The sequence below is a fragment of the Agelaius tricolor genome, unplaced genomic scaffold (assembly GCF_023055355.1).
Source record: "Agelaius tricolor isolate 1412-34295 unplaced genomic scaffold, bAgeTri1.0.p SCAF_3, whole genome shotgun sequence".
NCBI lineage: Eukaryota > Metazoa > Chordata > Aves > Passeriformes > Icteridae > Agelaius > Agelaius tricolor.
In genome coordinates, this window is record NW_027269263.1 from 29,129,552 (window position 1) to 29,154,882 (window position 25,331).

A 25,331-nucleotide genomic window follows, 5' to 3' on the forward strand; every position below is an offset into this window, starting at 1 on the left:
TTCTATATAACTACTTACTGTGTCAGTCAGGAACACACTGGAGTTCCCTGCAGTTGCACAGCTAGGCTTTACTTTCATTATTTCTATAGATAAGCTGAACACAGCCTACTCTCATATTCCAGCTGACTCTGTGCAGATAATGTTAGTGGCCCTTTCAGAAAGATTTTATTCTCTTTGGCTGACAATAGTTATATGACCTGCTAGATGGAATACAGGGCAGTAGCAAAGCCATGCTTTAAGATGAAGGTTTTTTGCCAAGTCTGTCTCTTTGGGCTTAGCAGCTGACTGGCTCTAAAGTAAAGGGGTGTATAATTCTGAATATAAACGGCATAAATATTGTTATACAAATTGGAGTAATTTTCTTACCAATTCGAGTAATTCTATTGTAGGAAAGTTCAAGATTTTGGAGATTTTTGCATCCATCTAAGCCACAAACTGATGGAAGACGGTTCTTATTCAGAATGAGAATACAGAGATTTTCCAGATTTGCACAGTCAATTACCTGAATGTTGTTCTCCTACAATAAAAGAAAATGAGAATATTAAATAGCATCTGAAGTGAAGTAGCAGAACTAAGTAAAATATAGCATATTGCCTTCATTGCTTATTTTTATCCTAAACTCTTAGCTAGGAGTAAGGGCATCTTTATTTTTCCACTGGGGAAAAAAAAGATGAGTCCTAGAAATAAACTTTTGTGTCCTGCTGAAACAGAACAAGAATGTATCTTGAACTTCATTCTGGCTCTGAAAATGCCCAGAGTTGAAACAAAAAGAGCATAAAAAAGAAGGTAAGAACAGAGCAGTCTTTTCCATACATATTTTCCTACCTCCCGAAACCCTCGGAGACTGAACTAAAAACTGCATAGAAACATCATATTTACTAGATGCTTATGAAGACCAATGTAATTTTGCTGGAATCCTATTTACTAATAGCAAAAGTCTGCATTTAGAGGTACTTTGGTCACAAACATTAACACTGTTCTAAGCTAATATTATTCCTCCAAGGGATCTTGCTTTTTAAACATCCCCTTCCCCAGGCCATTTTAATAATGGTTCCTCAGATTTCTCTTTCACTATTTGCTGTGCTTGGTCTTTTCATCTGGAAAATGTGTTGTTAAAACACATGAAATTAAAAATATGAACAAAGCTGTTTCATGTAAACTGCCAAGTTCTGGAACAAAGATGCATTACAGAGAAAAAGTTCTCTTTAGTCATTAAACAGGGCATGTAAAACACTGCGCAGTAGTGAATACCTAAACATTAGGCCTCTGGTATAACTCACTATATGTAGTATTTCTTGAGCATATACTTTACTGATTTTAATTAATAGACAAGGTGTATTTTTACATGTAAAAATACATGTAACATGTATTCATGTTGCAAAGGACTCGTCCTTCTACCTATTCTTGCTCAAGCTGAGCACCTGCTATGGTGAACAGCATCTGCCCACTCATCAATCAGAGACTGAGGAAACAAAGATCTATACTAATGCTAACCTTAGCCTGCTATTTTCTTAGTATAGGTTGAATCATTTACAGCATGTAGTTTTTTGTTATTTGCACAGTAAATCTGCTTGTATAACTTTGTTCACATTTGGGAGTATTTTGTTGCTATTCCTATGCTCTTAAGGCTAAAAGTTACATATTCAGTTGGACTACCGAACAATCAACTAAGGAGCAAAACTGGCAGTTCTCCCCATTTTATAATAAAGCATCAAATATGCTTGGTACCTCCACATTGATATACTTCAGGTCTTTGCAGCTACTTAGTCCTTCCAGTGCAACCAGTCCACAGCGCCTCAGAGTCAAAACTTGAAGGTTTGAACACTCAGATAAGGTTGAGAGGCTACAAGCTGGCAAATCTTCGAGTGTAAGCGTTGTGACCTGCATGCATTTATTGATAAATAAAAATAATGTTTTGTATATTGAATACTCATTGCACAACATCATATTATGGTAATTTTCTTTTGGATGAAAAAAAAAAAACAAAACTACAAACCACTAATGCTTTATAAAATGCAAGCAACTAATGTTAATCTTTTCATATAGAAAAGAATAGCAATGATAGGTTTGATCTGTCCAATGGGAGAGGCAAGCATGAAAACAATAGTCAGAGTATCATAAATCATGAGTGTAGAACAGACAAAAATTATTCAGACTAGAAGTGTGTATAGGCCATCTCAGAATGGAAATCAAGATGAGAGCACAGAGCAAGCAATAAGTGGTAAGAAAAATAAGTCCTGGCAACCAGGAGATGTCCTCTATGGCAAAACACTATCTATAAGCTGATCAGTAATATCTTGTTTCTAGAAGAGACAATTGCTCTCAAAACTCTGAAGGGAGCAGGAACTGAAATGTGGGCCTTTACACAAAGGCAAAACCTTGTTAATTTAGCAGAATGTAAGAGATTTTGCCTTTTAAAGGGTTAATATTATCAATCATCTGAAGACTAATACCACAACAGTCTGTTCCACAATACTCACTGGAATTTAAAAGTCATTGTCATTGCTCTTATTCTGCACCTGGGTACAGGAACTGTCACAATATCTATTTCCTGCTCAACAATAAAGCATTCTGCGAACATACCAAAAGAGAAGATAACAAAAAAAGTGGAAGTATGTCTCCCATTTAATTCTCAAACTTTCATATTACCAGTTACCTGTTGCAAAGTACTCCAAGGGCCACTATGAATTATCTTGTCTGTACTTAGTGGAGGCATCTTGCTGAATGAACTTTTCCTTAGTCGTTTTCTTATAGTTGCTTGCTTTCTTTGGTTTTCTTCATATATTTTAGACCAAGATTTGCATGTGTTCATCCAGTTTAGTCTCTTCTTTTCAATATCATCAGGAAAAGTTACTTTACTAGAAGAATCTGCCACATCTTGACTACTGTTCCAGGTGTCTCTGACTTCTTCAATAGCATTTTCCATCAGAAATAAAGTTTTCTTCATAGTTTCATGAGAAAATCGATCTTTAATTTCTCTGTTATTAGCATTTGGCTGGACATTTGGAGGGCTGCTGCATATGCAGTTTGCCTTACTTTCTGCCATGACATTAGCACCAAAGTTAAGAGATTCATCCTTTGAAATACAGCCATTTGAAACTTTATCAAGATAGGTTTGTGAGTTATTTTCTTCTTCTTGTGTTACTGAATTAATGTATAAGTTCTCATTATTCACTTGAGAAGGGCGTTCCTTCTCAGAGCCTAGCACGCTTGGTGTCAAATTTCTTTCTGCTGGAATCATCCAATTATTTGTTTCATCCATCATTTCAGCATGCTTTTCTTTTGGTTCCTCTACTTGTTTATTTAGTTTCTCCTTCTCTTCTCTAATTACTTTCATATTTTCTGTCTTATTATCCTTTTTTATGTCTTCTATGTTATTTTCTACATTTTCACACATCACAGCTTCTGCTCTTTTTTGTTCTAATTTTCTTTGTTCTTCTCTTCTTATTTGCACTTGTTTTTCTCTTTCCAATCTCAGGCTTTCTTTCTTTTTCTCATATTCCTCATGCCTCTTCACCTGTTTCAAATATTGTTTTCTTTCAAGTTCTTCTTGCCTCTTTCTTTCCTCTTCCCTCTTTAACCTGTTTTCTTGCATTCGCCTGTTCAGTTTTTCCTCTCTTTCTTTCATTTCTCGCTCTATTTCCTCTAGTATTTTCTGCTTCTTTCTCATTTCATATTTCCATTGTTTTAAAATGGGAGCATATTTTTTACGGACTAAAAATGCTCTAAATCTAGCTTGGATTTTCACAGCTGCTATATTCTGTTGTTCAGCCAGTTGTTCTCTTTCTTTTGCTTTCTGTTCTTCCAAGGCCTTTCTTTCCTCCTCCATTTGCAACTGTAGATTCATGATCAATTCCTAGGCCAAAACAATTAGGATAGATTTCAACCACTTTTAAAATGGGACAGGTATTGGCACATATTTATCATTCACAAACAGAATCTAGCATATTAAGTATTCCATGATAACACTTATTCTCAAATATTTAACAGTAACCTCACAGTCATTTGACAAAAGCTCACTGTACAACCTTACCGCATGTTGCCTCATTTTGTCTCTCCAAGCTTCCTCCTCTTTTTGTAACTCATCTTGTATTGCAGCCTGGCGTTTCTGCAAAGCAAATTAATTAAATGAATACTGTACAAAACCCAGAATGACACAAAACACCCTCTCTCCAATCTCACCCATCTTCTTGACTTTCCAACAATCAAATTTTGTGAATGCCTGAATTTAAATGAGAAACTGAGCCATGTGTGGATCACAATAAACAACAGAACACTTGCATCAGTAATGCAGTTTGGTCAAGCACTGAGAGATGCACACCTTCAGAAAGTCAGCATCTAGGTACTGACCCAAACAGCTGCCACCTTCCTCTCCAAGATCTGTACTACTACTGAAGAGGAAAACTAGTTACCAAACCATTCAAAATACAGGCAGAAAACAGAAACATGTCTGAACAACAGCATGAACAATCTCCCTTTAATTGCACTGGTATGTACTGATAATATTAAAATCCTTCAAATGGGAATTTTGTTCAGTAAAGCTAAAAAAAAAAATTCTGACTGAAATTGCTTTTAAACAGAAAATGAAAGTTCAAGTCTACTTTCTCACTATAATGCAAGCAAATAGCATTTCCCCTCTTGCCCAACATAACCTCAATCAGGAAAAAAGTCTCAATCAGACTGTAAGTTAGCAGGTTAGCAGCTAGAAAGTCAGTTAGGTAAATAACTAAAAACCAGGCTGATCCAGAACTACATAACTCCTGATGGAACCAAGATATATCAACCAAATCAAAAATGGAGGATATGAAGGAAGTAGTAAAAGCAACCACTTTCACCTTGGAGTCTAAAGTCTCCCACATGTCTAAGCACTGTTTTTCATGGGCATTCAGAAGCATGCTGTTCAGATCAGCATGAGAGACCAGGCATCTACATCCTTCTGCAGTAGGAAAGTTGGATTCTATTTCTCACCTCCAAAAGAAGCGTTCCTGCAACATCAGTATCAAAGTGCTTAAACATGGCCATGTCCATCTTTTCCTAGAGAAAGCCATCCTACATCCAGAAATGTTTTGTGACAGCAGAGTCAAGAAGGCCTATCAGTTTTTCTGACCTTTTGAAAAGACAGCTACAGCAGACATTGAACTGGCCTTCAGAGATCAAAGGTCTTTGCATTTACTAAGCCCTTCCTTACTACTGGTGACTTGAATTACCTTGCTGCTGCCAAGGCACCCACCTCTTCAGAAAGCCACAAATTAGTTAATGAAAATGTAGTGTTAATGCACCTTTCAAAACACACTTATTTAGGCTAAATAATAAAATTCTGTGCTCTCACAAGAATAATATCTGAGAGTTAAATTTCTTCATGTTCTTTCTCTCTTTTATCCTTTATGATGCTCCACCCACTATAGCAAAACATGACTAGATAGTCTGAGAGCGCCACCAGCCAACGTGCTGAGTTATCATCTGCTATGGCATTCATCAGTAGATGAAGCCTGAGTAAGTTTCCCAGATAAAGATAGGGACAGCAAGTATTGTAACTTTCACCTAGTGAAGAACAGCACCAGCATTGCTGTAGTGAGTAATTTTGGTTCTGATTACTTCCATTAAGATTTTAACATTGAAATGTGAAATTGGGGTGGGAGGTCCAAACTAGCTAAGTATTTTCTATTAGGGCACAGTGACCATTTTTCATTTGGGATTAATTTCAGCACAACTCTCATTTCCAGTACTTTGGCTGATTTCATAATATAAAAACTTTGTAAAGGCAAAGCTTAAGGAATAATTTAAAATGTAGCATAGTAAATTCATTCACGATTGATTAAAACAGTAAACACATAAAAACCAATGGACTGCACTTAAATACATTTTACAACTCACTGGCAATACAAGTAGACAGGGTTTAGGACAGTGATGCAATTTGACATAGTAGCCCCTTTTTCACATTAGAGCTAGAATTCAGATAGTCTAGACTGGAACAGATTGGCTTAATATGATTCATTACCTTATGAAGAAGATCTAACTTTATTCTTTCAGCCTCAAACTGCTCCAGATGCTTCACCCTTCTTGCATGTTCCTCTTCATTCTGTTTTTCCCGTGATTCTCTCTCAGCTTTCCACTTTTTCATCTTCTCATCTTCAAGCTCAAGTGCTTGTCTGCACTGTTCTTCTATTTCACAATGGGCAAGACTTATGCTCATTTCAAGATCAGCTATTAATCAACCAAGAAAACATTTTATTTAATTTCCTAATAAGCACTGGGGAACATTAAACAGTCTTAAGGTATTGGACAAGAAAAAGATCCTATGACTATATAGCCAGCAATATATATATCTGATTTCTTACATGTATTATATAATATATATAGGAAATCAGAACTGCAGCACAAGTCCTTTCCATCAGAGATGTCTTATTATTTGGCACACTTAGTGACTCTGCAACTACTATGCTTATTCTAAAAATGTACAATTCAGGATTGCAGAGGATGTCTTCTGTGGCTTTTAGTGCTTTAGCACTGAAATACTCCAGCCCAACTCATCCAAAGCCCATGGCAAAGGAACATCCTCAGCCAATGTGACCACAAAAAAAAAAACCAACCAAACAAAAAACCAGTCAAAATCCAAAAACCAAAATAACAACAAAAATCTGTGGCCAAAGCAGAACCTGCTTAGTGCCTCTGAGCAGCTTTCATTTTTGAGTGGTATTTTTTGATACTAATTTCTATGATGATTTTGTGATCCTGAAATTAGATAAAGGCGAAAGTGTTTGTTTATGACAAATCTATCAAGTATCAGGCCCTGCTGTATACTGCAATGTGAAATTCTTTTATAAAACTGCTATGATACTTATGACAACAGAAAAGCAGGAAATACTGATATGTTAAAGATCAACCCAACCTAATTAATAATGTGCTTGTTTACCTGTAAGAAAGTGGTCATGAGTGACTGCTTCATCACTGATGGACTGACTATAATCAGGTGTTGTAGCAAGCTGCAAGTCTTCATTTTCAACTTCAAGTGGTATCTAACATAGTTTAAAATTGTTATTAAAAAGCAAGAAAAAAAATTAAAAGCAGAACATTATAAAAATCTTCCAGAACAAGAATAAGCTTTTTATCATTGGACAACTACAACAAGGTAAAACTTACTACTGACTGGAATCCTTATACATTGAATAATGCTAACATATCAGTAAAAATAATGTTTTCTAGAGTAACAAATATTGTACTATTTATCAAAATACATAATATTTCTATGTGTTTTTAAAATATATTTAATATTTTGACTTGGAAAAATGAATGTCTTGCATTTGAGATTTATTTTACTTTCTAGGAAACCAAGAACTTATGCATGAATACTGTTATGCACACTGGGGAAGAACTAGTTACAGAGCAAATTTTTAAGACTATTTCAAAATAATACTATGGGCACAAGGATTGCTATATTTATTTCATTGTTCTTTACTGGCAAGTAATCTATTCCTGCTCATTTATCATCTGTTCATCACATGCTTTGGGCCTATATTAATAGTTGTAATGCAGCTGAAGTCACATGAAGTAATTGTGCTGTTTTAAACAATAGTCTTCTGAGAACAAAAAATCATGTTTGCAAGAGTGCTCACTAATAAAAGCCAGGCAGCAAATTAAAAGTGAATAAATTAAATACAGTTTTATATTTTTCTAAGAAAACTTCAGCAAGTTATTCAGTCAAATCCTATGAAAGTATAGAAGCACTCATGTTCATAATTCTTGAATTGTCTTTGAAAGGTACAGAGATTGCCATGTTTATATTTTCTATAAAATAATGGAATGTATTAGGAGCAAGGTTAATAGTAGTACATCTTCCTGATCATCATAAAAAATAAGATTAGAGAAGCTTAAATTAAGATAATTTATTAATATTACAATATATGAGTTATTAATATCATAATATTAAGATAATATTCTCCAAATAACTATCAATAAAGGATTATTCAGTTTTGTTTAATTTTTTTTTATTTTCGTGCTCAATATCTCAGATAATTTATTTCAAATTTGAAAGCTTATAGACATGGTGTATTACAGTTGATGTCCTAATTCTAAAGAAATGTATATAGAAACTCATCTTAATACCTTATGGATAGTCTTACAGAAAAAAACCTGACACATTTATAGATCTCAAGTTTAAGTTATCTAGATAATTTAATAGAATTTTATTCCTTATAAGTAAAGTATAAATTAAAAATACCTTTTCATTAAATTGTTTTGTATCTTCCTTCAATTCAGAAGGATGGCAAGAAACTACTTCATAAATGTAATCTAAAGAAAAAATTTAAAAAAAATTTAGTCCAGAGAGAAAATCCCTTACGAATGCTTGGTCTACACTGTTTATCTGTCAATATGTTTAAACTAAAATAAAGGTTTTTTTTCCCTTTCCTTCCCCCCAGTTTTACTTAAATATGTATGGAAATCATTTATGTGCATTAAAAGCAGAAAATGTGTATAACAGAAACAGACACAATGATTCTGTAAGAATACAGTGATAGCAAATATGAAAGAAAATTCCACATCATGAAACACAGCAGAACATTTTCTGTGCAGAAAAATACTGCAGCACTTGTATCAGATAGGTCAAAAGCTGACAAAAACAATTTAAAAGAGTAAGATTGCATTACAAAAAAGGAATAAATAGGGATGCTCCTCAGATTTCAAAATTTGTAGTCAGTGTTGAGCTTCTGGTCACCAAGCCTATTGCACTAATGGAACAGACAGTTCCACGAGCTTGGCTTCAGTCACACAGCTGACAGCAATCTATTTTTTGCCAATTAACGGTCATTTCATCCAATGAGAGCTTGGGCATCTCTCAAGATAGACTTAAAACATATTCTGTGGGAGTCAATTGTATCTGAACCCTGCATTTCAGCTCCCACTGACTTCATTTTAGACTTTGATGAAGAGTCTGGCCTGGGCTTTGTCTCAGAGATTAACCTTGCAACTTGCCTTCCTTAGCATTAGATGAGTTTTTCAAAAACTTTAATTTCTGCTCAGATGTTAATTCAAGAAGATAGCATTGCATGGCTTTATTCCTAGAGACTTTCATCCTGCATTCAGAAGCTGATGGAATAGGTTTCGCTGCTTGTTCTACTTAAAAGTGTGCATTATTTTATTGATGCTTGTTAGTCTAATGTCCACTGGCAATATGAGGTGTACAAACATTTTAAGTGTGATTAATGCTTACTTCTACTTTGCTCATCCTCTAAGTCCTGCAGTATAAGCTTTTCAGCTTCTTGATTGCTGCTCTTGATAAAGTTCAAATAGGCGAGAACTGATTCTGGTAGGTCACCTGAAATCTAGAAAAACACAACCTTTGACATATGTTCTACATTTTTGTCTCACAGGCTTGAAAAAGGTAAATACTTGACATAAGACAATAAAGACTTGTTTTGGCTTTGCCTATAAAGCATTGATGGAGATTTAGCAGCAATTTCCACTAAAATGTTTCCAAATTCCTGTACTTTTCTCATTTTCTTACCACCCACTGAACAATTCATAATTCCAATTTTAATTACAGTCTAGTAAAATTTCAGCAATGTCTCTTGCACTCTCTCTAGAAGCACATTTCATTAAATTACTGCGTTTATAACTGTGTTGGACCAAGAAATTAAAGAAGAAGGATGAGATAAAAATTATCAAATACCTGTGAGGTACAGGATCTTTTTCTTTTCAGGATAAATAAACTTTAAATTTACTTATGTTTAAACTACATGTTTATGCATGTAGAACCAATGCTTCAGTATTCTTTATTACATAGAAACTTTCTATTCAAAAGACTGCCTTGAATGTCAATATTTTGGGAAAATGGTCTGCCTTCACTCAGATGTGCAAATTGTGGTAGACATTGCTGATGTTCAGTATGTGAGTTCTTACACACTTAGCACTGATGCCTTTGTCTACATCATATGAAACATGATTTATGATCAATATTATCCACCCTAATATCCTACAAACCAATCCCTATGCTATGAATCTGCAAAATTAAAATGGCAGAAAAGGACCCAAATAACTGATTTTAATTCAGAGGAAAGCCACTTCCCAAAAAAAAGAAGTCATACAAGAAAGAGGACTTGAAGAACCTATTTATATGCAATTAGTATCTGGAAATCTTAGAAGGAATCTCCTAAATCAGTCTCTTGTAAGATTAAAATACAGATTGCAGTGAAGAATCATGGGTTTATTCATCCAGATTTAATCTACCTCATCAAATCCTCCAGCTTCAGAGGATTAGAAAACAAAATCTCCAGGTGTGATCTTCTCAAGCAGAATGCTGATATCCATCTCTCTTATTGTCCTGTTACATTTTTCATTAAGCAATACTACCAAGACTACTGCTCAGATCACAGCCTCAGGTTAGGTGTGTCGGGGAAATGTCATCAAACGGAGCCGTTTTAGCGCACTGAACACTCGCTGGATACACTGAGTGCTCAGCTCACTGAATACTTACTGTCTCACTGTCACTCAAGGCTTCCTCTGATGCCTCTGTGTCAGGCTCAGGATCATCTGTTCCAAACGAAGAAACACTGATTCTGCCTAATTCAATTTCTACTTCTCTTTCAATTCCTTCAATATCTTCCGACATTCTTCTTCCCACAGGGTCTTATCTGTTTTGAAAGCTACACAAAAAAAAGTAATACCTTTCAACGCAGTATGAACCAAAACAGAGTCCTCAAAATAACGCTAAGAATATAGAAAGTTTTAATGATACACAGAAATTATGAGAGATGATGAGAGAGAAATGGTGAGAAATTATGTAACCCATAGAGGTAAAAACTTGTGGATGGATGTAAGAAGGGGGAAACGGCCCTCCTCCCCCCTTTCGCAACCCGTTGCCCCCTGCAATGAAGGGAATGGGAGGCAGTGAGCTCGGCTCCTGCAGCGGGACACCAGGCACACGGAGCGCATTCCTGCCGGGAAGGCGAACACCAGATCGCGGCTGAGAGAAAACTACATCTCCCGAAAGGCACCGCGCCCGGGGGGCAGCACCACCCACCGCCGCCTCCTGACAAGCGAGCGGCTCCGCCACTTTGCATGCTGGGAGTTGTAGTCCAGCTCTCAGAGTGCCCGCAGTCCTCCGGTCCCCCCCGTCTACTTCATGTACCCACTCACCTGTCGTTCGGTCAAGCTCCTCACGGAGCCTCCGCCTTTCTGGACACCTCTGGAGACCGGCCGCCCCTCCGCCCTGAAATTCCGCATCCGCCAACAGCGGACGGTGGGGAGCTCCACGGGGTGGACGAGAGCCCCGCGCCGCGCTGCTACCGCGGGAGCGTCACCACGGCAACGGGAAACAGCGGTTCGGACGGGCAGCGAGAGGAGCCAGACTTCGCCAGGAGCTGCCGTTTCGCGTTCTAGGGGCGTTAGGCAGCGCCCCCCAGCGTAAGGAGGAGAACCTCGCAGCACCTTTTTCGCGGTTTTGTTTGTTTGGGCTTTTTTCTTTAATATTGGGGTTTGGGATTTGTTTGTTTGTTTTGGGGGGTTATTTGTTGTTGTTGTTTTTGAGGGTATTTTTATTTCGGTTTTCGGTTTGTGTTTGGGGTTTTTTTGAAGTCATAGACTGGAATTCAGTGTTCACAATAAATTGCAGGAGCCAATTAAGCAGGAAAAAATATAAATCAAAGCATACTAAAGCCACAGTAAAGGTGTTTTATGAAAACACACCCGACATCCCTTCTGTCTTCCCATGTTGGGGCTGGGTCATGGCTCAGAAGGGCCGGCTGGCACTGGGGCCATTTTGGGGCACTGGACTGTGGCATGGCCAGCCTGGCACGGCCTCACAGGTGCAGGGAGACCAGTGGCTCAGCATGGCCTGCCAGTGCTACAGGTACGGAGCAAATAATAGGAGTTAAAAAAAAAAATGTGAGAGAAAGGTAAATACTAATTCATAGTCATAGAATGGTTTGGGTTAGACAGAACCTTCGACATCATTTCTTCCACATGACCTGCCATGGGCAGGGACAACTTTCATTAGACCAGGTTGCTCAGTGCCCCATCCAGCCAGGCCTTGAACACAGGGATGGGGCACCCACAGCTTCTCTGGGCAACCTGTTTTCAAGCCTCACCACCCTCTGTGGTGTAAGGATTGTCTTTGTAGCATTTAACCTAAATCTGGCCTTTTCTAGCTTAAAACCTGTCCCCTTTGTCCTACCACTGCCTGCCGGTGTAAAAGTTATTGAAAGCTGGAGAAAATGTCCAGTTGGACAATTAGAGACTAAATAGAATTCAGTCAAGGAAAAATTCCACAGATCAGGCAGGGTGCAGATAATGTTTTTGTGTGTTTATAGGGAGCACATCTAACCCTGAGTCTGATGAGGAATACCAAGATGCAAAAATAGGCATAATAAAAATTAAGAGCTAAAAGATAAGTTTAGGTTTTCCATAGAAAATGTGCAATTTGGGAGCAATGGGAAGGATCTGCCAAAAATGGTAGGGGTTTTCCCATCTGCTGTCATTAGAATAAGCTGAGTACCTTTTTGAAAGTTTTAGGAGCATTGAACAAAAAATATTTGCTTCAAGGGCAACTGTTTACAGTTTTCTCACCAGTGTTACGGATAAGCATGATAATGAATATTAAAAAATGGAAATGTATCCATTTGAAATCCACCCTTTTATATAATCATATCACTGCTGAACTTTTCACCGTGATCAACTCTTTATTCACTGATTGAATGCACACTTAATGCTTCTTTTGTAGTGGAGTTATGCTGTGCACATACTGAATAAAAACTATATCCTGTCTTAGCAAAAAAATTTTCAAATAAAAGAGACATTCCATAGAAATCATAGAAAGATTTCATTTAATCAAATAAAATGAAAAATTGTCAAATCACTACTTACTTAACCCTAAGGCAAAACTTAACACTAACTCTTACCCTTGCCCTAACCCTAACCCTAAACATAACCCCAACACTAACCCTAACAATAAAACCCCCATCCATATTGGTTGGTCAATACTGAGGCCCTACTGGGACTCCCTTGCCATTCCTGTTACAGCCATATTGTTCCTGGAGCTGTAGGCTCTTTGACTCACTCAACCCTAATTCTCACCCTAAACACTGCCCTAACCCTCAGACTAACCCTAAAGTCCCAGTCCCCATGGGTGCTTGATTTTAGAAAGAAGCAGGAGCAGCAATGTTGGGGCCATGCTGGGGTTGCCTTGGCAGGCCATTTCCAGCCCTTGTGCTCCTGGAGCTGTAGGCTCTTTGACTCACTCAACACTAACCCTAACCCTAACCCTGATCCCAGTGACACCTTGGGACTGTGCAGACGTCCTCACTGCCACAGGTTACACAGATTGAAAGGTGTGGATTTATCAGCTGTGGCCCGTGCCCTGATGCCCTTGCAATGCCTTTTGGATCGCCAGTGTCCCTGCAGCTGTAGGCTCTGCAGCTCTCTGAACCCTCACCCTGAGTGGAGCTGCTTGCTGCTGCTGAGATCCCCATCACCAATGTTGGCGCTGATTCCAAAACTGTAGAGTGAACAGGGCTGTGCTGTAGCTAAAATTCTTCATTTCACCAATTTGGAAATGAAGGGAAAGCAATTGCATGGCATGGAATGACAGGAAGTGCATCAAAATGAACTGAAAATTTCTAAAACCTGTTGCCTGTATTCAGAAAGTCAGGGCTAACCAACATAAGAAAACTTCTCTGTTCTAAGGATGTGGTTATGCTGGACTTCAGGAAGAAATATATCATCGATTGACCATTCTCTGTAAGGTAGGATGGAAATATTCAATACTGGTAAAGATTTTCTTGTGTAGAAACAATGCAATATAAAATGTAAGTTAATTTATAAGGATAACATTTTTAATTTTTAGGTAAATGTTTTAGGATGAACTGAATTATTATTAAAATTTCTCATAATAAATCTTTGAAACCACATAGGTAACATAAGAGAGCTATTGCAGATTCCAGTTTTCATGTTGAATATATAACTCTTCAGGAGTTTTTTCCTAAAAAAATTGCATCGCACCACTGTTTTGATACATTCTATTTTTGAAAACCAAGAAAAAGTTCAATGGGTCTCAAAGGTAGTGAAACTTCTCCAGGGAAATTGAAAAGCCTGTTGCCTCTCCCAGTCTATGGTTTTACAAAGTGCATTGTTGACCCCATTATTGACTCCACTCCACTGCAGAGCTGTTTGAGAAACTTACTACAGCTCTCTTTGTGATGAAATCCAGCAGAAGAAGTTTTATAATCCAGGCATTGAGGATCTTGACAGGGCAGGCTAAGCTTGTGTTTGCTGAATATTTTCTTCTAAAAAATGTAATTTTATACACATGTAATGTGTTTTCTATCTAAAATAAGTTGTTAATGCAAGACAAATTTTGACTGCAGAAGCTTCACATTTGTCATCTCTTTGTTTCAGCTGGTATTCTTACTATTTAGTAAGTGCACTGAGAATAGAAGAACAAATGTATGCCAGGCTACATAAATCTTGCCATATAAATCTTCCAAAATACATGCTGCTTCCAAATGTCTTTAGCAACTTAAAGTAAAAAAGACCAAAACCAAAAGCAAAACAGAACAAAAATGTGTGTGTACAGCAAAACAGAGGTAAAGGAGACTATACAGCATCTTGATGCTCCTACTGCTGCTGTTAATTTTTTGTTCCATATATCTGAAAATACTCTTAAAATTTATAAAATATTATCTGGAGAAACAAAGTTCCATTGTGATTTACAAGAGTACTTATATTTTTTTCATAATGAACTGAATATATGATTATACTTTCAGCTGTGATTCAAAACTGAAAACAAAAAAATGAAAATAAGAGATAAAAACCAAATACAGAACTGCTATTTAAATATCTTCAGTGGAATTTTCTTAGCATGAAATCTGTTTTCTTTCTCTTATTTAGCAGCTTTAAATTGTTTTAGATGTTCTTAATTAAAAAAACAATCCTTCCCTTCCCCTGCCCCCCTTTCCATCAGGCTCTGCTTTTGACTTTTAGTTTGTGGCTTTTATTTGACAGAAACGATTTCTTCAGTGTTTTTTTTCTCAGTATAAATAGAATTATTCTTTTGTTTTAAATGATTGCAGAATGAAAATGCCCGATCCCTGGAAGTGTTCAGATCCAGGATGGAAGCAGATTTAAGCAACCTGGTCGAGTGGCAGGTGATCCTGCCCATGGCAGGGGTGTTGGAAGTAGAGGGTCTCTAATGTCCCTTCCAACCCAAACCATTTTATGGTTGTATGGCTCTGTGTAATCGACAGAAGACATAATGTACTTTTTTTCACAAGGTGGCAGTATTGGATTGAGCTGCATGGTTGTAAGGATTTTCTTTTTTTCCCCTCTGGAGTATGTTTTCCATCATTATGTAGTATGATTATCAAAACAGGAGAAAACATATTACTATATCTACAATTTAGATATTGTTATAATTTATGCAATTGATTTGTTTCTTTCTCTTGATGTACTTATATGCACCTTGTAGATGAATCACTGAGAAATAAATCATCTCTATTCATATTTTCTTTATATCATTTACCAGACTGCATTTGACCTGCATTTGATGAGATGATAGATCCTTTAGGTGAGGATTTGGGTTGGATGAATCAGAGTATGGCCTTTCCACATGGATCTTCCTTTTTCCCACAGTGTCTATCAATTTTTAATTTTTTTTTTTTTTCTAAGAAAAGTAAGTTTTAGGTCACATAACAATAGATGTGCTCTTAAAGAGCAGAGTGCTTTGGCTGTGTTAAGTGTCAGTTCCAAACTAATGGCATAGGAACCATCCAAGGCAGTAATTTTGGGAGAAAACTTCATTGCTTTCATTACTTCCATTACTTCCAGGTGGGCTGGAAGTAATGAAAGCACTGCTACTTTCCATATCTATGCACAAATGGTTGGAATGCACAGGAGAAAGTGTCCAGTCGCAAAGAGGAAGGACAGCACTGAATCTTTAATTTATTGAGAAATACATTTCTGTCTCCCTGTAGGATCTGCACGTGTTCATAATCCTTGGCAAACAGAAAAAAAATCTGTAAACTTGATGAACTGCAATTGTTCACTGATTTCCTTGTTATTGGTTCACATTGTTCAATTGAGAATGTTCTGTTTACATCTCATATGCAATTACTGTTGCCTAAATTTATGAAAATCTTTATTTTTCTTTCTGTGAATATAGGGAAGAAGAAGAAGAAGAAGAAGAAGAAGAAGAAGAAGAAGAAGAAGAAGAAGAAGAAGACCCTTTTATAATTCTGTTATTTCCATCCTTTCTGTAATGGCATTGCAAAGATATTTTTCTGGAATAAGTTGTGTAAGTGGAAGTCTCATAAAAATAAAAGGAAAATAAGTAACAGTACAAACGAACTGCGTTACAGTTTCTTCAGTCAAGAACTAGCCCGTGACATATCTTTCTTGTATAAAGCTTGTCATTTGGTCTATTTTTACTGTTACATCAACCATGGGAGTCCTTGGAGTGTTGTGGAAATCAAATGTCTGCTGGTTACAGTACGTGGAAATAAACCTCCAACTTTCTTGTAAAGTGAAAGAGAATTGTGTGTGCATGAAAAATATGCTCCTGTCTTGGTGTGATTTCCACATTCAAATTTGTTGATAGCAAGACATATTTATCTAAAGTCCTGGCTCAAATGAATTCTCAATACCACTGAAGATCTTTCCATATCACTGCATGAAAGTTTTCAATGACCAAATACTTGCAGTTTAATGCAGAAAAGATTTTAACCACTGTATTTATTAGCATAGATGTTTTTAAAGACTTAGTATATGTTGAAGACAAAGAAAAGCCTGGTCCAGAATATTGAAACTTGAAGGCAAAGATAGGTACAGTATGGCTACAATATTGAAACATCAAAGTATGATTAAAAAGCTGTTACCTATGTAGACTAAACTGAAGACTCTGTGTTTATATAAAATTCCTACTTTTTAAGGGAATAACACTTTTATTTCTGAGAAATTGCATTATAACTATACATTCTTATTATCATTTTGACACCATTTTACCTTCATATTTTGTTTATTGTCACCTTTTTTGAGAGATCTGTTTTAGACTGTGTGAAGGCTGAAGCAGAGAACTGTGCTACTGATTAATTTATTAAGCACTACAAATATGAATTTGCACAGCAAAGAGCAAAGCCCAGGTGCTACAACCTGGAAACTTCTTCCTTCTTCCTCCCTGCTACTGCCTAGGCATGTAGTGCGTACCTGACAATTTGTTAGGTGATGAAAGAAAAACATGTGTGTCATTTCCAACTTCCATGGAACCATCTACTATCACAGTATCTAAATACTGTGGGTGAAAATTGGTTTTCACTCGAAATAAGCAAAATCAGCTTTTTATTTTGCATCTTATAGATCAAAGGAGTTCTTAAACAAGCATGGGACTTAGGTACCATTGTCTTTCATACAGGAAATAAAGAAATAAAAATTTTCTGCAGTGAAGCACAGCCACTTAAAAACAGTTTTTGTTCTTCACTTCAAAGACAGTTATGGCTGTGGCTTTAAGCCCATCACTGTGAGTTGTTCTTTGCTTGAAATCTGCTTCTTAGACTATGATGTCACTTTGCACAGGTTTCCAGGAAAATAAATTCTTATTTTTGTTGAAATCACTGTAAATAATAGTCATGAAGGATTGTACACGAGGTTCTGGAATTTTTTACTCTATTGCTCACTTATCCAAAATAATGTTTATACATAGCTTGGCTTTGTGCATTTTTTCAGTATATGAGTTTTCAAATCCTGGTGTTTGTAATGCAGATGGCAATATTGGTGCTAATAATGATGAAAGAAGAAATATGTAAATAAATTATGTGGAACTGCTGATAACTTAAAGTTTGTTGGTGCAATTAATTAAAACATGTCTAATAGTCAGTTCTCACTGTAAACTGCATTGCCATTTGATTGAAGCTTACTACGTTGACCAGGAATACTAAAACATGTGAAAAACATAATTTGAGGAATTCAGCATGGTTCAATATAGTAAATGGCAGTGCATGGAAATATATTTCCAATTTCTCCCTTGCAAAAAAACCACACCCTTCCTATTCAGGAATGTGGAATCAGCAGTGGAAGGGACAGCTTTATTTCTTGTTGAGGGATTACCCAGGAAGTCCTTCTGTCCTGGGTATCTGCAGGCATGGGAGGAAGTATTAGATGCTGAGCTGTGTCTGTCAGAAGGTGACAGCAGTTGTCCCCTGTGCAATTGATAGTAGGACTTACTGGTATCACAGCAGACAAAATATACCAATGAATGATTAACTTTATTGCTTGAACTTGTATTTTAGGTACAAGCAGAGACCTAATCTAAGGAACATGTATCTTCAATTGGAACAACAGCAAACCACAATAAATACCTACATAGCTGTTGTCTCTAGTAACTATTCCACTCTGAAACTTCATCCAGTCATTTATTTTCCTACATATAACAACTGCAATAGCTTGAGTAGTTCTCACAGTGTTATGTGGAAGGTAATCTGTACTGAATCAATACCAGCTTGGCCACTTTTCTATTCTGTAATTTCAAAAGTTACTGTTCCAGTGACAGTGTTTTCAAAAGGTTCATGTGGTTCTCCAAAGGCTGCTGCTATTCAGGCAGAGTACAGCACAAATAAATTACTTTTAGTCCTTCTGTATAATCAAATTTCTTCATCAAATGTTGATTCCTAATGATGGAATCATACCTGTTTTATATAATGGTTTTATATTTTGAAAGATTTAAACTGTCAGGAACAATGCATTCTGGAGTCAGCTATTTGTGCTAGAAAAATTGATTGAAAAATTGAAGTTAAATTTATTTTATATCAACAGTAATTACACTTGATCTCAACCTTTATTAAGTGTTGCTGAAGTATAATGATGCTTACATCATCATTAACTGTGAAAGCTTTTGAGTTTTCTTCTTAGGATGGCCATAGCAAGGAAAATGAGTTGGAGATTTTAATTCTTTCATTTCTTTGTAATGAAACCTTTTAGTGGCCTAGGATTTCTCCTCTGCATACATTCCCTGCTACAGTCTCTCTAGTCAGACTCTTTATGGTGAGCTTGCCCATTTCACTTACTGTAGAAGGTGTATTTTATCAGTCTCAGCAAAGATGCATAATCTAGGGCAAATATGAGCTGATCATTCCCCCAGCCTATGGTAAAACATGTCCTGACCAGATTCTGTGGGACTTACAAAAGTTTGTGTCACAGTAGGTCCAGAATTTTTGGTTTCTGCTTATTATTATATGGCGCTGTGCTTATTAAAAGTAAGTATGAGAAGTAGGATTTAGTATTTCAGGACAGATCAGGTGGAACTAAAGTTTTTCCTGGCTCTCCTGGCTCCAGTTGGGCAAATCATCTTGTGCCTGCCTGTGCTGTGTATGGGATTTGGTTGCTTCATTTATTCATTTTGGCATTACAATTTTCCTATGAGTGCAATGGCTATGAGGTGTCTTGGTTCATGTTTGGCAAATTGATTAGAGTGCTGCTGCTTGCAAGTAATCTTTGAAGAAGCCTGAATATCAATAAAAGATCAAGGATTGTAGTCTCCATCCACACCCTTATCAATATGCATATATCAAGTGCTATAAATATTTATTAACAGGTTCAAAATCAATGGAACAACAGAATTGATGATTTTATTTCTGAATATAGGAATAAGAGTCTGACTGAGCAGGAATCTGTGTGGAACATTCTGAGTGCTATGCAGCATGATGTGAGGGAAAACCCCCACAGAATATGACCTCTAAAAATACTGCATTCACCAGAAATGTGTATATCAATCAGAACTTATTAAAAAATCTCATTTAGTAAAGGATTAATTTTTCAAGATCTGCTGCTATTATCTGATGTGGGTTGGCAGATTCCTTGCTGTTATATGGGTCATTAAGCTCTTGAAGATCTTCTCATTTCATGTAGGAACAGAGGGTTCTGGTCACTGAAACCTGAAAAAATTCCTGCAGCTGAAAAAGTTTATGGAAGTCCTGGTATTTTTACAGTGCTAGAGTCCATAAAACACTTGATCTGCTTAGGTCTCAAGGCTGATGTGAACCAAGCAGAGATGTTATGAGGTCAAAATAGAGCTCCTCCTGTGAGAAAATTTGAATAGGTTTTGCACTGAGACTCTCAGAAATAGTGCTTGAGGCCTAAAATGAGCTTGCAAATTCGCACTTTCAATAGACATACTTAGGTATTACTCAAAATATTTCCTGTGGCCTGGCAGCAGGTAATTCGTTTACTTCTTTAGAAAAGTCTTTTAAAACATTTGGATGGTGTCAATTATATTGGAAGTAGTTAGGAATGGTTTTGACCAGTGATCTGTTACCACCTTTGAAATTTATTCTGTTTCATGAGCTTTTAATTACAAACACTACAGTTTAACAGCTTAATATGGTTTAAAATGCTTCTATGGATCCCTTAATATGACTTCTTCCAGGGCTGAGTTACATTATTTTTAATGAGTACTGAAGATAATTGATGATTCCAGATAACTCACACAGCATATAGGTCTAGTCTCAAGATTACAAATGCATTTGCAATGTATTTTTAAAATCTGTTCTTTGAAGATCCATTCATTGCATTCATGATTTCTCAAGTGATTAGTGGTGACCCCATTATGTCAATGGTGCAGCTAGACTATGTGCTGGTGTTCTTGACTGCAGTTTTATTGGAGTGTGGTAGGAGCACAGACTCACCACCTGCCCAGCTACTGAAATCACTGGCATTTGCCAGCACAAAGACAAAAAACATGAAGACCATTAATAGTATTTTATATATTATTGGTGATATTTAATGAACTGCTTAAAGATGGTGACTATTTTAACTAAAACCATGGAGTTGTTGAAATGGAATATCTATACAGGGAAAGGACACCTTTTGCCAAGTTATCTAATTTTCAAAATTTAGAAGCAGTAGATCTTGAATTGACCCTTTAAAACATGAAAATGACATGTTGATTTCAGCATCTCTGAGCTAAAATATGGGAGATTTTCATCCCACAAAGTAATTCAAGTATTTCTGAAGATTCATCCTGATTCAGAATGAGAATTTCCTGGAATTTTCTATATGAAAAGAATTCCATTCTCCAATCTTTTTCATAGTTTAGTTTGCTTTTGTTTTTCTGGTATTGAAGTAGGTTATTGGGAAGAGCTAGCTGATAATTATTTGAACACTGCATAGGGTTTGCATTGTCCTCCAAGTTTGAGCTACATGTTGAAGACAGATCAATTGCTACTAAAATGAGTTGGAAAAAGGATATTGCTAAAGATCTCAGAGGGGAGAATTTTGGCCAATTAAAAGGAACAAAGGAATAAATAAATATTCTCTGAATTTGGTCCATATTGAAGTTTCTAGATCCAAGTTTCTTGTTTTTATTTGATTTCTGTTGTAGATAAAATGCTGTGGAAGATGCAATGCCACACAGGAGAAAAGGAACTAAACAAAAATAATACTCAATTCCCATGTCCATGCACAAATTACAATCTAAAGAAATGGTTTTCTGATGTCCCAAGGGATTCAACATACAGTGTGGTAAGAAATAAAAAAAATGTCTTGAAGAATGTAACTTTTGTTAATAAATAGACTTTAGAAAAAGAAGTACAAAACATATTTTCCTTCAAGATGTGGCTTACAAATGCCAAAATTTTAACAATATTCATTGTTTTGTCTCTGGTCACTTGGAAGCCTTGGTTTTTACTTGTTAGCTGTCAGTCATGTAGGCAGTTCTAAATTAAGGATGATCTAAATAGAACAGGAGTTGTGCCTGATCAATATCACAGGGAAATTTAGAAGTGGTTTAAGAAGCATCTTGGCATAGACCCGTGCTGTGCAAATCAATGATGACAATGGAAAGTGGCAGTATATAGAGAGTACACAGTGCAGTATATAAAGAGCATACAGTGCATTTTCCACTTGTAATTGTGGGCAATGTCTCCACAGGTTTGTATTATTTGTTTCCAGAGCAGTTCCAATACTTTACAGGATAAGTGGAATGAGAAAGACACTGAAATATGATGTGTTTTGTGAGACCAGTCCATGTGAGCATTTATGCATCTTAGTATCAAGGGACCAGTTTGCATAGGACCACCTGGTATCACCAGCTGAGCTGGAGCAAAGTGATACACATTTTCCTCTTCTGAAAACCAGGCAGCGTTAGGAGGACCAGGCAATGAGGACAAAAATGCAGAGGGCAGTTGTTGCTTCTTGACAAAGCAGGATAGTAAATAATGGGAAGTTGTCCAATGACATCTGCTCTTGTCTAGTTTTGATCATCAGTTCTGAATTCCCCCCTGTTTCTACAAACCCTTGTCATTATTTTAAAAATCACTTCTAAGTATAGAAAACATTTATGTATATGTTATATTGTACTTCTACCTATTTTAGTCCATATAATAATTTGACAATTGTTTTAAAAATCAATATAATAAATATACATTTTAACTTGAAACATACTCATATACATTTCAGGATGCATAATTCATAACAATCAATGAAAATTTGTAAATATTATTTTCAGCATTTACTTGTAAGCTAATCTCTCAGTTAAACACACACAAAGCAGAATCTGTTTTGATTAAGTCAGTTCTGGAACATTTCCATGCAAAAATGTCAAATTTTCTTATGAACAATCAGCTTAGTTCAGATAATTTAAATAATACTATAGCTAATATTTCCCAGTAAACATTACTGATGTATTTGCTTTCTGGCAAGTAAATACCAGAACACATCATACCATACAGAAAGACTCTATTCTATAAATTTTAAAAGTATGTTCTTATTAAGATGCAATATAAGTTCCAAAACTGACATGATTTTTCTTTACATCCCTTTTTATGTACTTGCCTAGGGATGTGAAGAACATTTCAACACGTAGTTTGGAAACAATGTTCTTGCCTTAATCAACATTACTATCAGCCTCCTAACCACACAGGTAAGACTGCTTCTAAGCAAAAAAACCCCACAAAATGCTGGTATTTTTACTGGGATTAAAAATCAATCTGGTGCCATTTGGTTTTGACATGCTCTACAAATTTTTATAATATTTCCATCAATTTTAATTAGAAGAAAGATCAAGCACTGTTTACCAACAATCTGCCATATATTCAAACACTATCAGAAATTATGTTGTCCAAAGCCTGTAAAATGAAGTGATTGACCAGGCTTCTGAAAGCAAACAGCATTTTAAGGCCAGGAAGTGGTTAAAGACTATGTAAAATCTCTGCACCAAAGGACCTAAAAGACTTCTTTTGTCCTCAGTACAGAACCTACTCCATGAGTGTACTAAATCAAACAAGACAAAACAAAGAAATCTCTTTCTCCCACATCTATGAGAAAATTTTCTTTGACAAAAACCATAGCTTTCAATATCAGAACAAAATCACATGAATAATAGCAGAAAGACTTGATTGTTCACTCTACAGATACCCTGAAGGTAGGCAGAAGGCAGGAAGAAGGATTTTTAATAATATCTAAAATTGTGAGGTTGGATATGAAATCAGTGCATTTTTACTCAGACAATTAAAAGCATGGCCTATTTTACCTCCTCCATATGTCTAGCTTCCTACAGATGTATGTAGTAAAAATATTCAGGCTATGAAGTGAGGCATTTTAATGATGAAAAAGTTTCTTTTTCATACTCCCCTAATCCTCACTAGCACAGATCATGACTGTCTCATGATCCTCAATTTACTATCACTGACACATTCTTGTCAGATGGCAAAGATCTATTATCCCCGTTCAAGAGCTAAGACCAAGAATCCCAGAATCATTTAGTTTGGGAAAGACCTTTAAGATCATTGAATTCAGCCATGTTTGGATTCATAGGGTAGTGAAACCTTTAATAATACTGAATTATGTGTCACTTGAAATAGATTCCAAGATACTTCTGTGAATGTGGACCCAAGTGACTTGCTGGAGGTCACACAGCAAGTCTGTACTGATGCAGAAAATTCAGCTTGTGTCTTTGGACATTGTGATCATTCTCCTTTATATCCTCTGCATTGTGATTCATAGGAGCCCAGCTGGCAGTCAGTTTGGCTCACTCATGAGTGAGTTTGAACACTTTCTTTGCTGTTTTTATCTCACCCTTTTTCCTTTCCCAGATTTTTTTGACTGCACTCACTGGCTATCTAAAAAAGCCAGGAAGACTAATATTTGGCCAAATGAATCATGAACTCTCCTGAGCATTGCTGTGGTGCAATAATTCTCTGATCCATTGTTATGACAGTCTCATAGTGGAATTACTTCCACTAAAATTTGGATTAGTCTTTACTTGTTGTAGTCATGATAATATTAACATTTTGGCTTTAATATGTTTGAATTTTGCTCATGCCTATGGCTATGGTAGTATGCTACACAATATTTTGTGTTAAAGTTTGAAGTACTATGTTATTCACTAGCTGGTTAACAAATCTTCCTGATTAGCTCAATATTAGTTTCTTGAATGCCTGGATCAACTTGTTCAAAGTGATGTAAATAGTACTGCATAGTACATTGCACTTTGAAACAGAAGGAGCCTTTTATCAGATTTGGTCAAGAAAAAAATTTACTAAATGTTGCTTCCTTAGGCCTTTTCTTTCCAGTCCTTCTGTGTTTTGTCCTTATCTGTTGTGTAATTTAATCTCACAAAATTTCACTGTGTCTTATAAATATTGGAGTCCTCAGGTCTTTTCCAAGGAGTGTTGTTGTTGACATCTTTTTTTTTACTCAGTGTCTCTTACCAATAATTTAATCAAATGGATTTAGTGGTTCAGAGTGGAGTGGTCTTGAAACCATAAAACAATTTTTATCCTCTGATCAATGAGGTGACCTGAAACATCTTGGGAACAGAGGAAGGTGTAGTATTGCAAGCATACGTGGTAGCATTTTTTTATTTTTTCTCTAAAACTTCCCTTTCAGTAATCAATTTTCTGACCCTTATAAATTTGGTATCTTCTTTTTACTTAGAATGAGAATAATTCCACTTTGAGTGCTAGCCGTGGGCTGATTTTTTTACTTAGAGAACATCAAATTCAAAGGAGCGCCTCCTTCCCTTCAAGAGTTACATTTTGGGAAGTATACAATACTTCAGTCACTGTGAAGCAGCTTCTGCAAACGTACAAATACTTCTATTCAGTCCACATGGGAGGGTTCTTCACTATTCTAGCACAGTCAATTACATCCAACTCTAATAATTACCTATCCATGTCTCACTGGTTTGTTACACTTAAAATAATTAATCATGTCCCTTGTTTCAAAAGGGTATTGAGGATGAGATTACCTGGCTAAGTGCAGCCATGTAAAGCTGGACAAGTATTCTAGTGCATGTGAAGTGCAAGGTACTCGTGTACAGTAGCAATTAATCTTTTTTCCTAGGTAAATAGTACAGA

The 25,331-nt window shown here is 36.3% G+C and overlaps 2 protein-coding genes across 9 annotated transcripts in view; one reads left to right on the forward strand and one right to left on the reverse strand.

The window, feature by feature from the left end:
* The window catches only part of LRRIQ1 (leucine rich repeats and IQ motif containing 1), a 103,157-nt gene extending 91,847 nt beyond the window's left edge, over positions 1-11,310 (reverse strand). For 5 of the 8 annotated variants that reach the window (XR_011678593.1, XR_011678592.1, XM_071423327.1 and 2 more), the window contains exons 1-10: positions 11,134-11,310; positions 10,472-10,640; positions 9,209-9,320; positions 8,219-8,289; positions 6,914-7,016; positions 5,999-6,204; positions 4,034-4,108; positions 2,657-3,856; positions 1,729-1,881; positions 367-517 (exon numbers count right to left, since the gene is read on the reverse strand). Coding sequence is in view for 6 of the 8 variants with exons in the window: in XM_071423327.1 (XP_071279428.1) it covers positions 367-517; positions 1,729-1,881; positions 2,657-3,856; positions 4,034-4,108; positions 5,999-6,204; positions 6,914-7,016; positions 8,219-8,289; positions 9,209-9,320; positions 10,472-10,606 (2,206 nt within the window). In the remaining 2 variants the exon portion in view is untranslated. Of the gene's footprint in view, positions 1-366; positions 518-1,728; positions 1,882-2,656; positions 3,857-4,033; positions 4,109-5,998; positions 6,205-6,913; positions 7,017-8,218; positions 8,290-9,208; positions 9,321-10,471; positions 10,641-11,133 lie in introns of those variants that run through there. The other 3 variants (XM_071423329.1, XM_071423330.1, XM_071423331.1) reach the window with 3 other exon arrangements.
* Positions 11,311-14,722: 3,412 nt separating this feature from the next.
* On the forward strand, positions 14,723-22,981 carry TSPAN19 (tetraspanin 19). Its single transcript, XM_071422038.1, is given in 9 exon segments — positions 14,723-14,849; positions 14,954-15,023; positions 16,347-16,442; positions 16,445-16,476; positions 17,707-17,776; positions 19,566-19,681; positions 21,356-21,398; positions 21,401-21,495; positions 22,811-22,981. Coding segments are annotated over 9 exon segments (759 nt in total). The 5' UTR covers positions 14,723-14,783.
* The last annotated feature ends 2,350 nt before the right edge of the window (positions 22,982-25,331 follow it).